General features: G+C 47.4%; 1 protein-coding gene across 6 annotated transcripts in view; it reads right to left on the bottom strand.

Moving 5' to 3' along the window:
• Positions 1-5,905: 5,905 nt before the first annotated feature.
• The window catches only part of tbc1d4 (TBC1 domain family, member 4), a 35,848-nt gene continuing 28,225 nt past the window's right edge, over positions 5,906-13,528 (bottom strand). For all 6 annotated transcript variants that reach the window (XM_012834022.3, XM_012834023.3, XM_012834024.3 and 3 more), the window contains 6 exons: positions 12,785-12,943; positions 11,670-11,914; positions 9,995-10,154; positions 9,401-9,570; positions 8,445-8,621; positions 5,906-7,460 (listed from right to left, as the gene is read on the bottom strand). In XM_012834022.3, the coding sequence (XP_012689476.2) occupies positions 7,236-7,460; positions 8,445-8,621; positions 9,401-9,570; positions 9,995-10,154; positions 11,670-11,914; positions 12,785-12,943 (1,136 nt within the window). In that variant the 3' untranslated portion in view covers positions 5,906-7,235. The remainder of the gene's footprint in view (positions 7,461-8,444; positions 8,622-9,400; positions 9,571-9,994; positions 10,155-11,669; positions 11,915-12,784; positions 12,944-13,528) is intronic.

The following is a 13,528-nucleotide window of genomic DNA, read 5'->3' as shown; positions in this document are numbered from 1 at the left end:
CAGTGTTTTCGCTCAGATTGGGGTGAGTTCACTGCTGACGTCAACCTAGCGCACAGACTCATCCGGACCTCACCTCTGCCTGCTTGACCAGCAGCACCCCTGCGCTCTGGGGCCCTGCCCTGACGCGCTGCCTCTCCCGACACAGAGAGCCAACATGATGTCAGCCCCTGCCTGCCTCACGCCCCGCTCCACTCCGCTCTCCCTGGACCCATATCGCGCAAGAATCCTCCAGAGTCTGCCTCCGCCCGCTTACAGCAAGAGAGGAAGTTCTGACAGGGAACGGCCCTTTCTGTTTATCTACCCTTCGCGGAATAATAATAATGATGACGACAATAATAATACTAGTAATGGGTTGAATTATGTGGGCCCACTAACAGATGATGTGATTACACAGGGAGCAGCCCAAACGCTCGGGGAATGCTTCAGATCAGTCACTGGGGACGCTGTCACATTTGTCATGAGCTCTTACCTCAACTGGAAAATTAGTTTCGGTAAGATAACACTGCGCGAGGAAGCAGGATCGTGTCTGCACTATCATCGTTCTCCAGGCCACTGGCGAGCCGGCACACAATGTGGAAACCGCTTCGTTTTTTTTATCATTTGAGAGTGTTGTGATGCAGAGATAGAATGAGGGCTTTAGATAAAGGCTTTTGAAATGTAAGGTTTTTTCACTCCTGTGGCCGAAGGATTTGAAATTAAATAGAGGTAATAATCTCTGTAGTTGTGGACATTAAAGAGGATATGGGAAGCGAAATGGATATAGCCGAATATAATGAGGCGCAAATGTCTATATATTTAAAATATTTTAAACAAAGGCCATTTCATGTTAAACTTACATATCACGCTTTGCCTGAGAATTTACAGATCCTTTAAACTTTACAGAGGTCTTTATGAATGCATAAATTCATACATCGACATTTTCTGGTGTAAAATCATGAGGTGCGGTTCTCTCATTAAAATCTATGCTGGCTTCTCGTTTTTATTTCTGTTAACAAGCCAATAACCATGTCCTGAATGTAGAAGGGAAATACCATTAAAACACGAACGGTAAAAGTTTGGGCTGCAGAATCTGGGGGTTTGTGCCCCCAGAATGTAATTTTTTCCCTCTTACGACTCCTCAGAACATTGAAGTCTTGGTTTCAGAGGATAAAATGCACGTCCTCCAATGTGGTCTTCAGCCCTTACATTTTCATCTCAAATCTCACACCACAAACAGCATGTGGCTTGGAAATACAGGCGAACAAAGAAAGGGGGAAAGAAAAAAATGACACACACACACACAAAACAGCGTCCGATATCTCAGAGAACAGCATATTCAGGGGATTTTCGTAGAGGGTCTGAATCCAGCTGTTGGAGATGAGATGTGTGGCATTGGCTGTGGCGGGGAGGAGGGAGGTGTGGAGAGGGAGAGGAGACTCCCCTGGGCTCGGCGCGCTTTGTTCCCCTTCCCAAAGGGAGCCGGATTAATTCAGTGCTGGATCAGGTAAGCCCAGTGATTTTCCAGGGGGTGTGCCGGCCGTCTCTTGGGATCAGGGCTCTTCTTGCCGAGCCATTTGGGGTGGTGTGGAGTGGGGTAGGGTGGGGGATTGTTGCTCACAAATGGCCCGTGGGCCGAGGAAACCTTGACAGGTACACTATATGAAATGTAAAAAAAACCAGCCACTGTCCGTCACAATTCAAATCAAGCAGCCGTTCTACTAGCTTCTCTGTGTCGCTGGTGGCATCCGCTGTTTGTCTAGTGAAACAGAGCAACGACCTCTTGAGCAGTTTTTTTGGACCAAAATATTGAAGGGTTTTGGACAAAATATTTACACTAGCACTGTCATGAATAAAGTAATGCGTGACCAGTTTGGAGATAGCTGTGGCCAATTGTATTTATAGATTTTCAATAGTATTTGCTGTGCTAAAAAAAGGAAAGGAAACACGGTAACCATAAGTCCACTGAACATAAAGCAGGAAGGCAGTGGGGGGCCTTGAGTGCGGAACTGGAGACATGGAATTAGGAGAATGTGAGTGAGTGTGTGTGTGTGTGTTTCCGTGTGTGTGGATGATTGTGAGGACATTAGTGTGTGTATGCGTCAGTGAGATAGAGAGATTGGGGATGATCCAGCCCTCTGGGACTCTGTCAGGCCTGCCCGACTTCCCAGTCCAGACTCGGCACACCTGGGTCTCCAGTGCGCCAGACCCTGCAGCTGTCTCCAGCCCACACACTCCACCCTGGCCTGGTCACCCGCCCTGGATACACCCCCTCTCCCCTCCCCTTCTCTCTCGCTCTCCAACACGCAGCCACACACTCACTCAAACCGCTTTCACTTACACTCTCAAGCATGCACACACAGATACACTCGCGCATAAGCACATGATCACTCACTTCTTTCTCACACACATGCATGCCCCAGACAGAGAGAGAGAGAGAGAGAGAGAGAAAACCCACACAGTTTCACTCATAAAAAAGCCCCATTTTATCGCACGAAAGGGAAGCAGGAACATGTCCCATACATCACACGAATCTGATCACAACAGTGCATTTGCAATGTGAGCGTCTTCCTCCTCCAAATGGGAGTGATGGGGCAGACATAAACATGATTTTATAAACATGGAGTGAAGGGCTCCACCAAAGTTTCTGCAGGCCATCTGCCTAGCTGCTCAACCATGCCCTGGGTCTTTTTTTCTTTCAGTCTGTCTTTCTTTCCTTCCTTCCTCCCACCATTTTCCCTTTCGGTAGCAGACACCAGCTCTCTGCTCTGCCACAGCCCAGGCAGGAGAATCACCTTATATGGCAGAAGGAGACATCCACCTCCACACACACACACACACACACACACACACACACACACACACACACACACACACACACACACACACACACACACACACACACACACACACACACACACACACACACCCTGCCCCCCCACGCTCATCGCCTGCTGGAGCACACACACACCCTCGCCCCCGACACTGCCTGTCTGCCGGCTGTCCTCCCTCTCTACGCTCCCCCCCCCCACACACACCTCCCACCTACAGTCCAAAACCGCAATAGTGAACCCACCGCCCCAGCCAAGCCTTCAAGCTACAACCCCCCACCCTCACCACACACACACACACACACACACACGCACACTTAAACGCACACCAGAGCGCACTAACATGTGGGTGTCTGACAGCAGAAACTCGGATCTCACGGGGTCGTGTGGGAGGGGGAGGGAGGATGGTAGAGACAGAGAGACTGAGGGAGAGATGGAGCGAGGGAGCGAGGGAGAGAGAGCGAGAGCAGAGGGAGCGCGAGGCAAAGCCACCAGCGCTGTAGATAAGAGCTCAGCACAGGAAGTGTCCTGCAGGGCCTGTTACCCTGGAGGGACGCGCTGTATCCCGGCATTTCCGCCCGGCAGGATTCATCTTCCTCCTCCTCATCCCACCGCCGCCTGTGTGGGAACACGCGTGAGGAATGTTGCTTTTTCTTTTGTTTGGAGCATGCCGTGCTTGTTCTGTGGTCACTGGGTAACCGCTCTGGCTAAAGGTGTCAAAGGTCACGAACAGCAGTCTCAGGCCTTTTCCTGCCCCACCCATGCCATGAACGAGCTCACTCATTAGTTCTACACACTGAGTCAAATGTTGGGCCAACTGTTAAAACCAAGGAGTTGCCTCATAATACAGGAGAGTAGATCAGCTTTCTGAACCTGAATTCCACAACTACACTTGGATTACAACTTTATTCTTTGGAGATATATTTTTATTTCTTCATCCCCAGATCACTGAAGACCATTAGGAAATAAGGCAAAGGAAGCCAGTCTTTGCCACCCAAGTGTGTGGATAAAAGACCCAAGGGTAACCATCTCACAGCACAGCCCCCAAGGTAAAAGCACACCTTCAAGGTCATATATATACACAGTACATCTACATGACACTGAGCTAGGAATCCCTGACAAAGGTCACCTTTGAGGCTGTGATGAAATAATTGAGGAATAGCCAGATTGCAACTAGACATTTGCTTTGTGAATATAAACCATTACAAAAAAATGGTTTATAAGTGTTTACCAATTCACTTGAATGAAAGCAGAAGGCCAGTGTGAGAGTATAAAAAGACAGGAAAAGTCTGTTTTTATTGTTGTTGCTGAGATGTGACAGTTTGTTTCAGGTGATGCTCCAGGCCACAGACACTCACAGACTTCCCAGATTGTACAGTCAGCCAGCATGTATCCACTTTGTCTCCTCCCCAGCAATCACTGCAATGCTTCACACGGTGCAAATACAGGATTACTTCGGACAAACTCAGGTGAAATGAAATCAAGCTAACACACATCAGAAGCACACACACAACCAAACCTGCAATATCAAGTCTTACATCATAAACCGCTGGGCAGAGATCTCACTTTAACGTGTCACATTGTGAAAAAAAAGGATAGGAATCGTTTTGGCACTTCTGAATTGCTGTCATGTTGATGAGCTGCTTATTGACTTTGCTTCATCATAAGAGCTAGAAATTGTGATGGTTTTTGGTTGCCTTCACCTCAATGTGTCACACTGCCAAGCACCAAACTGGCAATGTATCAGACATGACTACTTCTCTAGCACGTCTCTGTAAGACATATATAAATGTCACTTCTGAGGACTTAGACATCCTCAAATGTGCAGAACCTTGCCTTGTTGCCTTGTATTGTTTTGCAAAACAAACAAACAAACAAACAAACAAAACAAAACAAAGCTACTCAGCAGTGCATAGGCTATCTATGGCTGCCAAAATGCAAAGATAAGATTGTTGAAGAAAAAAAAAACGAGGCAAGATTCGAAGATTTACAATACAGCATTGGATTCAGGTCAACAGGCATCACTGAACATAAGCCAAAGCTTAACGGCCACAGAATTAAAAAAGCACCGAGCTCTTCCTCGTCCTGACTTCAGGCGACAGAGAGAAATGTTACATAAAAGCAGAAATATAACAATCACACAAAATATAGCTCTCGTCTCTACAGGGAGTGAGTAGAGAAATCTTTTTGGGGTTTTGGAGACGCATGAAGGAAGAAAATACTGTAACTCAATGAACAACTAAACCATTTGAATGACTGTTTTCATACTTTGGCGATGCCGGTGAACAATTATATTGTACTGGGCAACGTCCAAGGCACAGTCTATATTACTTTACACTTTTGTGCTTTGAGAAGCTGTAGTGCCATCATGACAGACAGACCATGATTTGAGTTTTTTTTTCGTTTGGTTGTTTTTAGTCCATTCTTTCCTTCCATATGATACATTCATTTTTACATCAGGGATGTACATCATACATGTCAGTAAATCGATGCAATAACAGACATAACGATTGTCCATTGGCATACCGTGTGATTAGGAGACACAGTACAGACACAGTAAAGACAGTATTACACAGTGTCAAGTTGATTTTCGTACGGGGCGGCACTTGCATCTTCCATTTTTCTTGGTGACAAGTCTGTGCACACTCCCAAACTCTGACTGGAGATACAGTGTGGACTCGGCCTCCACAGATGTGCCTGGTGCGATGCTCTTTTGCGTTATTGTTGGTGCTGTTGGTGGTGGTGTTTAACAGGAAGACAAATAATAAAAAGAAGGCCGGAGAATCCAACATGGAGAAGGAACGAAAGATTTGTACAAAAAAAAATGCATGGGGGGGAGAGAGAGAAAGAAAAATGATTTGTAACAGGATGAAACCGCATACCAGTGCTGTCACGAGGTCCTCAAGGAGGGTCTTGAGGAGCTGAGAAGACGACTGAGACGGGCCCTTTGAGACAGCCATCCTCCCATGCTCTACAGCTGAAGCCATTGGAGGGGGACCATATGCACAACACACACACACACACACACACGTGCACACACACGCACACACTTTCCTGTGTGATGCAAACTCTCTCTCTCTTTCTGTCACGCACACACACACACACACACACACACACACACACACACACAAAAAAAATCAACTGCATACACTGTAGCATGCACACGTTATACAGTGTGAAGACAGCGTAACAGTGTATTGCCTTTTTCAGTGACATGAGTACGATATCCAGTCATCATACTTGTATGATTGCGCTGGCCTAATAGCTCGGAGTTTATGTTTTTTTCTGCTTTGGGAGCGCCACAAGATGCTCCACTAAAACACATACGTCAAGCCCACAGGAAGCCAAGAGTCGAAGCCCACAGTCGCATCCGGCACCGAATGTCACGTGGAGCTCTTTGCCTGAGAGCCAACATGGTGGTAGGTAGGTCCTGTGGTCCTCTCTTTCTCTCTCTTCCTTCCTCAATGAATGCAATGTAACTCATGTCCCCCTCATCACAACCTTCAGTCACAAGAAGCTGGGCTGTGCAGCATTCAGAGAGAGAGCAAAAGGCTTCAGTGATTCCCCTCTAAACCCACTCCTCCCTCAGAAGAGTTTTTTTTGTACTGTCTGACAGTCTAAAAAAATAAAAATAAAAAATAAAAATCGATCACTGTCCATCTTTGGGAAAAGGAAAAAAAAATAAAACATTCACATCATTTTCAAGTATTTTTGAATAAAGTGAGATCTGTCCTTTCAGCTGGAGGCAATGGATGCCCAGCTCCAATGTCAACTAAGAAATGAGAAACGGAGGAAGAGGAAGAGGAGCTGTGTGTGTGTGGCAGGTGAAGAGGCTCTGGAGGAGGAGGAAGAAGACGGCCCAAGAAGGAGAGAGAGAATTTCTCTGAGGATCAGAAGAGAGGAATGAGAGAAAGAGATGGAGACAACACCTCCACACTGAGTAAGTGTCTTCCAACACCTTCACCTCCGCCATCCACACACCTCAACTCATCCAGTCAAGGGGGGAGAGAGAACGAACAAGTGAGGAAGAGAAAAATAGACAGTGCAAAAGCCAAAAGCATGGAGAGATAGGGAAGGAGGGAGAGAGAAAGACAGAGAGAGGAGTGTGTGTGTGTGAGAGAGAGAGAGAGAGAGAGAGATGGAGTGAGAAAGACAGAGAGAGAGAGATGGATGGATGGAAAGAGATAGAGGAGTGGAGCTCGAGAGCTCTGTGACAGGGGAGACAGCACCAGAGAACCTGCCAAACCTCCCACACAACCAATCAAACCCACTCGGTTCCAGCTCACCCCCCCCCCACTCCCTCAATCTCTCTTTCCCCCCTCACTCCCTCCCTCCCTCTCTCTCCCTCTCTCTCCCGACCACCACCACCACCACCATGCCCGCACAAACACACACGCTCCTCCTGGCTTGGTGGCTCTCCGTCCCCCCTCACGGCTTCTTGCCTGGGGCCTTGGCTTTGCCGTTGGGCTTGATGTGGGTCAGCTCCACGTCGGCGGTGGCGTCGGCGGGCAGGCTGCTGCGCATGCGCTCGATGGTCTTCTGGTGGGACGCCTTCTCCTGCTCCAGCGAGCGAATCAGGTGCTTCATCTTGCTCTCGCGGGACAGAAAGTTCTCCATGTTCACTTCCAGGCTCTGGATCTTCACCCGCGCCGCCTGCCGGAGAGAGATGCAGAGAGGAGTGCGTCAGAGAGACGGAGAGAAAGACAGAGAAGGAAAGAAGCATGAGTGAGAGAGAGAGAGAAAGTGACAGACATTGTCAGAGAGAGAGAGGAGGAAGGAACAAATGAGAAAAAAAATGGGAGAGCAAATAAACACTGAAAACATGGTGTGTGTGTATTTCTAGTAACACACAAACCAATAAAACACCTCAAGCTAACACCAGCTGAGCCGTAGCGCTCCCCACATCGACACCAACACTGAGGGAATGGGATTAAGACAGAACACCATGAGGGGGGGAAAAAACACACCCCCCACCTGGCACACAATGGCCATTGGGTGAGCATCTCAACAAAAAACAAGCTTTGATAAATACCAAAACTTGTCCTCTGACAAACAAATGAGTGATCGTCTCTGGGAAATCTGCGCTCAGCACACGCAACAACTAATCAGGTGTGAGCTCAGCGAGGAGGAAGTGATCGATGGCTGATGACGAACCCTCTGCCTGCCCCCCCCCCCCCCCCCCCATCCCCCCCGCACGCTTCTCATACCCCATCAGGCCGGCGGAGCGGGAGCTAAGCTCAAAGACATGGCCGATCTATATCTGAGTCACTGCTATGACCCCCGAGTCAATGGAGGCTCATAGTCGCTTGGCACATATCCGGGTGCTCTCGTTCTCCAGTTAGTTCTCCTGCTGTGAGACTTTAAGGTTGTGCTCTAGCGCCATCTATTGGCAGGAGAAGGACTATGCTCAATTTAGGGAAAAGGGAGGGGTGCTGCATGAAGGTTCGGAAAGTTTAGGTGAAGTGAGAGTTTGCCCTCTGTGGGGTTCGTGAATGACATTCACATGGTTTTGTTCATAGCTTGTGTTGGGACAAAAAAACCTTAGTTAGTAGTTAACTTAGTAGGAAAAAAAACTTGAACATATGTGCAGAAACACACACACACACAAACAGATAGGCAACCATACACAACACACACCTGGAGTTTCTCTAGCAGGTCCATGTTCTGTTTCTTGAGCTGGACATTGGACTTTTCCAGCTTGTCCAGCCGGTCAGAGTCCTCTGAGGGTGTGGGGGCGTCCACCATCTCATCCTGCAGGACGTGGTACTCCACCTCATACGCATGCAGCTGCTTAGAGATGTCCATCTCAGATATCTGACCAGAAACACAACACACGCATCAGACTCCTGAATCACACTCAAACACAACACACGCATCAGACTCCTGAATCACACTCAAACACAACACACGCATCAGACTCCTGAATCACACTCAAACACAACACACGCATCAGACTACTGAATCACACCCAAACACAACACACGCATCAGACTACTGAATCACACAACCAACCCTGCAGTATGTGCAAATGACTACACAGGTTCAAATATAGTTAAAAAAAAAAAAAAAAAAACATACAGCCATCAACCTACCATACTGCATAGATAAACAACACCAATGTGCAATACATAACATAAAACTGCCCACCTCATATAACATGCAAAACTCAAGTGCAATGACTATCCCAGCCTGCCTAAACCAAACATATCAGCCCCTCGTCCACAGACTCAATGTAGGTCGTACGTCTAAGGGTCATCTACAGTATGTCACAAGACAGGAAGCTGTGGTAAAAAGCACTTCTGCGTATCATGTGACAAACACACCTTAGCAAACACTGTGGCTAGCAAACACTGCACTGCAGAGTGGAGCTCAAGTATCTGACAAAATATCTACAATTCAGTGGAATAGTGTGCGTGTGGCGTGCGCGTTCGTGTGTGTAAATATAGAGTGTGTGTCCGTATGTGTGTGTGTGTAGTGTGAGTTTGAACGTGTGTATATAGGTTTGCATTTGTGTACATGTTTTCATCTGCGTGTGTGTGTGTGTGCATAAAGTGTGTATATATAATTTTTTGTGTGTGTGTGTGTGTGCATACTTTGGAGATGGTGTGCTCCATCTGGGCCTGGCTGAGGGAGGGCAGGCTGGTCTTCAGGTAGTCCACGATGGTCTCGAAGCTATCGCACTCCACGATCTCCCCCTCGTGACTGCTCAGCAGACACAGAGCCACCTTAAAGATCACCTCTGTACCCTGCACAAACAGCAGGTCTGCAGCACAACACACACAAGACACACAAACATCATGGTAAGGGAAGTGCTTGAGCAATTCTAACGGCCACACACATACACATATGACCGTGATGACAGAAGTTCTGTAATAGTTCCACACATACACACACAGGTACACAAACCTTAAACAAAAACAAAAAGTCAACAAAACGTCAAATTTGCAAACAAACACACATGCACAAACGTACACGTCAGTCTCTGAGTTTAGCTCTAAAACTATTTTGTCAATTCATCCCATTTAGAAAAGCAATCGAACTAAACAGAAAAACAACAGAACAACCTACTTTCCCACTAACAGAGCCTGTAACAGAGCCACTGAAATTTGAAGCTGCCTACTTTGAGAGGCATCACACACACACACACACACACACACACACACAAGCACAAAAGATTGCAACGTTACCGAGGATACGGGCGACGAAGCCGAGGGGGAACTGGGAGGCGAAGAGCGTGAGGAACCAGGGCGCGGCGTACAGGCTGGGGCAGATCTCCTGCTCCTCCAGGTGGTTGTAGAGTTCCCGGTGGTAGTCATGCAGCAGCCGCGACAACTGGTACATCTGAATCTGAGGGGGGCAGGCGGAAGGAAGGAGAGAGAGAGAGAGAGGGAGAGAGAGGAGAGAGAGCGAGAGAGCGAGAGGAGGGTTTTAAAAATGGAGGCATGAGAGTGGCGGAGGAGAAGGGGGAAGAGGAGGAGGGTGGACTTTGGACAGGTCTGGCACGCAGGTATTGCGACGCCCAACAGCTACGGCCAACAGCTACGGCTGGCAAGCTCCATGGCACGGCTGGGGTTACACATTACCACACCTGCCAGGACAAGAACACCACAGAGAGACCTGCTGGGACCATGCAGACAAAGCTTCTTGTGTTGGCGGCGGGGCGGTGCAAAGTTCCTACAAAAGATAGCGGGACAGGGGTGGGGTTGGGTGGAGTGGGAGGGGTTGTGGTAAGGCAGTAGCCAACTGTTTGTTTTTGTGATACGACTCAACGACTGCGGGAGTACATTTTTAAGGTTAATCTTTAATCCCAAAAAATGTGTTTGGTGAGTCTGAAAGGCATTTCAGGTGATACAGTAATTTCTCTAGTCTGAGTCACTGGGGTTGTAATGTTCCACCTTGGGAAATGAAGGCTTAGTCTGACAAAACCAGAGATGATGGCAATATTTACCCGTTTGCTTAGAGAAAGAACCCTGAGGGGCACATGCACCAACACGTTAGCCTAAACACATAGCATGGTATGCCCAAACAGACCGCACGTGGCTAAAATGGCACTTTGCCTGCTGCCGGAGCACAGAATGACAAGCTTTTCTGACTATTGCATATGCAGATGAGAGGGTCATGGGAGTTTTGGGCAAAATGATGGGAGGAAAAGCACAAGGAGTGCTTAGAATTAGGTATTCTGTTGTTTGTATGAAAACTGTGGGGGACAGTGCACGCGTGTTTTGCAGTGACAATTTTCCGCTATTTTAAAAGTAGGTGTAATCTTAGGAGTGCACCTTTTGATGCGTGAACAGAAGAAGTTTCCAGAGATAATAGAATCAGTATTCTGAGCACCAGCCTTTCTCATTTTGTACCATGATAAAAGCAACCTTTAGTTTGGTTAGCCTTTTTCTGTCCACTTCCTCCACTTCCTTAAGTGAAGACGCCTACTACACTACTGCATGTGTTTGTTAAAGCTGCACGGAGTACTTCTCTTTTTTGAGTGGTGCAGAACTACTTCCCTGTATTATCTCTCTGTTTGATGAAACCTTATTAGCATTACTGAAGAGAGAGACCTCTGCACTCGGCACAGAAATCTCCCCTGGCATACAACTATTTGACAGTACAATAATGAGAACTCATAGACTTTGTGCACAATAAGACCAAATTCTAATGAACAAATGTGACCTCAATAGACCATTACATTACATTAAGAGGATGTGCAGAATCTATGGTTGGGATGGGTGAATCAGCAAGGACATCAAAACACTTGAAATGCGCGCGCACGCACACGCGCACGCGCACACGCACACGCACACGCACACGCACACGCACACGCACACGCACACGCACACGCACACGCACACGCACACACACACACACCTGCAGTGAGATCATGTCGGGACGGTACTGTCGACGGAAGCCCAGGTCGTACATGAGGAACTTGAGCATGTCGAAGGCCTGCTCCTCGCTCATGTGCAGCAGTAGCACCCCGGCCACGAAGCTGATGCCCTGGCAGTAGCCCACCTCCGTGTCCAGCAGGGAGTAGGCCTTCAGCAGGTTGTACAGGGACAGCTGGCCTGCACCCAACTGCGTGCTGAAGTATGAGTGCGTAGGGAAGGTCCGGCCTGAGAGAGAGAGAGAGAGAGAGAGAGAGAGAGAGAGAGAGAGAGAGAGAGGAAATATAGGAGACTCAATGCCAGAGTGAGATATGGTCTGACCTATGGTTGATGCCATTGCACTTTCAGTTGCTAAACAGCTAAAGACCATAGGTTAAATTGCCTAACCGCCACACATTCCGTCCTCAGATGTCAATAGTTCATGCACACATATAAATCATTGGCACCCAACAACTGTCCAGAGGCATTACATTCACCTTAATGTCCATTCCCATTTAGATATCTGGTGATCTGAAACCTTTACAACAAGTTGGTGGCATTCATTTCATCAACTGTTCAAGTCCAACTTTGCCACTGCTGAACTAAGTTGTAAAGTGTGTACTGAACACATCTGACCACTCTGACCCATTGGCTCCCCCCTGTGGCCATGCAGAAAGATAGCTGACCATATAAAGGAAGTTTACCACACTGAGCGCTAGCACACAAGGTTAGTGTAAAACTGGGTAGACACAGAGCACAATGTTTACATTTGGAACTGAAACGTACACTGAAATGCATATAATTTACACATTAATTATGTATTACAACTGTACTAATATTACAGGTATACTTAACACGTCTCACATTGGATTCTGTAATATCCCTCATCACATCTAACCCATCCAATTCACCATGATTGAAAATCTGATCCTTTTATATGCTGAACATAACTTTCCCTCCACTTATATATACATTTACATGGTGTGTGATTCCAGCTCTTCTATAAAACTGTGAAAATGCTGCTGTATACTGCTGCTGTGTATGTATTACACTTAGCATATCCATTCGTCTGTAAAGACTGAGCGGATGCAAACCGGTCCGCTGGTGGCCCATACGTACCCAGGTCGACGAGGATGGCGTGCTGCTGGGTGGTGAGCTGCTTGAGCAGGTCCTGGTAGGGCGTGTCCGGGGGCTGCTGGCGGGACGGGAGGCGTTGTTTCAGGCGGTGCTGCTGGCACAGGGCCAGCCACACCTCACCACGGCGGCTCTTAGGGACGCCTGCCAAAAAGAGAGAATGGAAGAAGGGAGAGGGAAAGAGTGACAGGAAGAGAAAGTTAAATACAGTCAGTAAGAAAGAAGAAAAGCAAGAAATAAAAAAGTATTTAATATCACAGTGCAGTTTAGGCAGCAGCCTCATCTGCGGCAAAAGAGGCAAAAACAATGGCAGCAGAATTACTTAAATCCATGACTTGTATCAGCTAGTCAATAAGCCACTATGGCTAGTAAAAAAGATAGATGGGAGGATGAAGACCACACATTGCAGCTCAGGCAGTAGTCTCATCTGCAGCAAAGAAGACAAGTACTGTGGCAGAAGAATTACTTGAGACTTTTATGAGCTAATTATGGCTAGTTACTATGGATACAGACATTGAATCAACTAACTATGGCTAGTTCCTCTGGATACAGACATTCAATCAGCTAATTATGGCTAGTTACTCTGGATACAGTCATTGAATCAGCTAATTATGGCTAGTTACTCTGGATACAGTCATTGAATCAGTTAATTATAGCTAGTTACTGTGGATACAGACACTGCAGCTGTTCCGGGCCAGAGCAGATGAAGAGGGCCGAGGGAGGGGGGGC

This window comes from Clupea harengus, chromosome 2, assembly GCF_900700415.2.
Source record: "Clupea harengus chromosome 2, Ch_v2.0.2, whole genome shotgun sequence".
In the NCBI taxonomy this organism is placed as follows: Eukaryota; Metazoa; Chordata; class Actinopteri; order Clupeiformes; family Clupeidae; genus Clupea; species Clupea harengus.
This window is presented reverse-complemented; position numbering and strand designations above follow the sequence as displayed.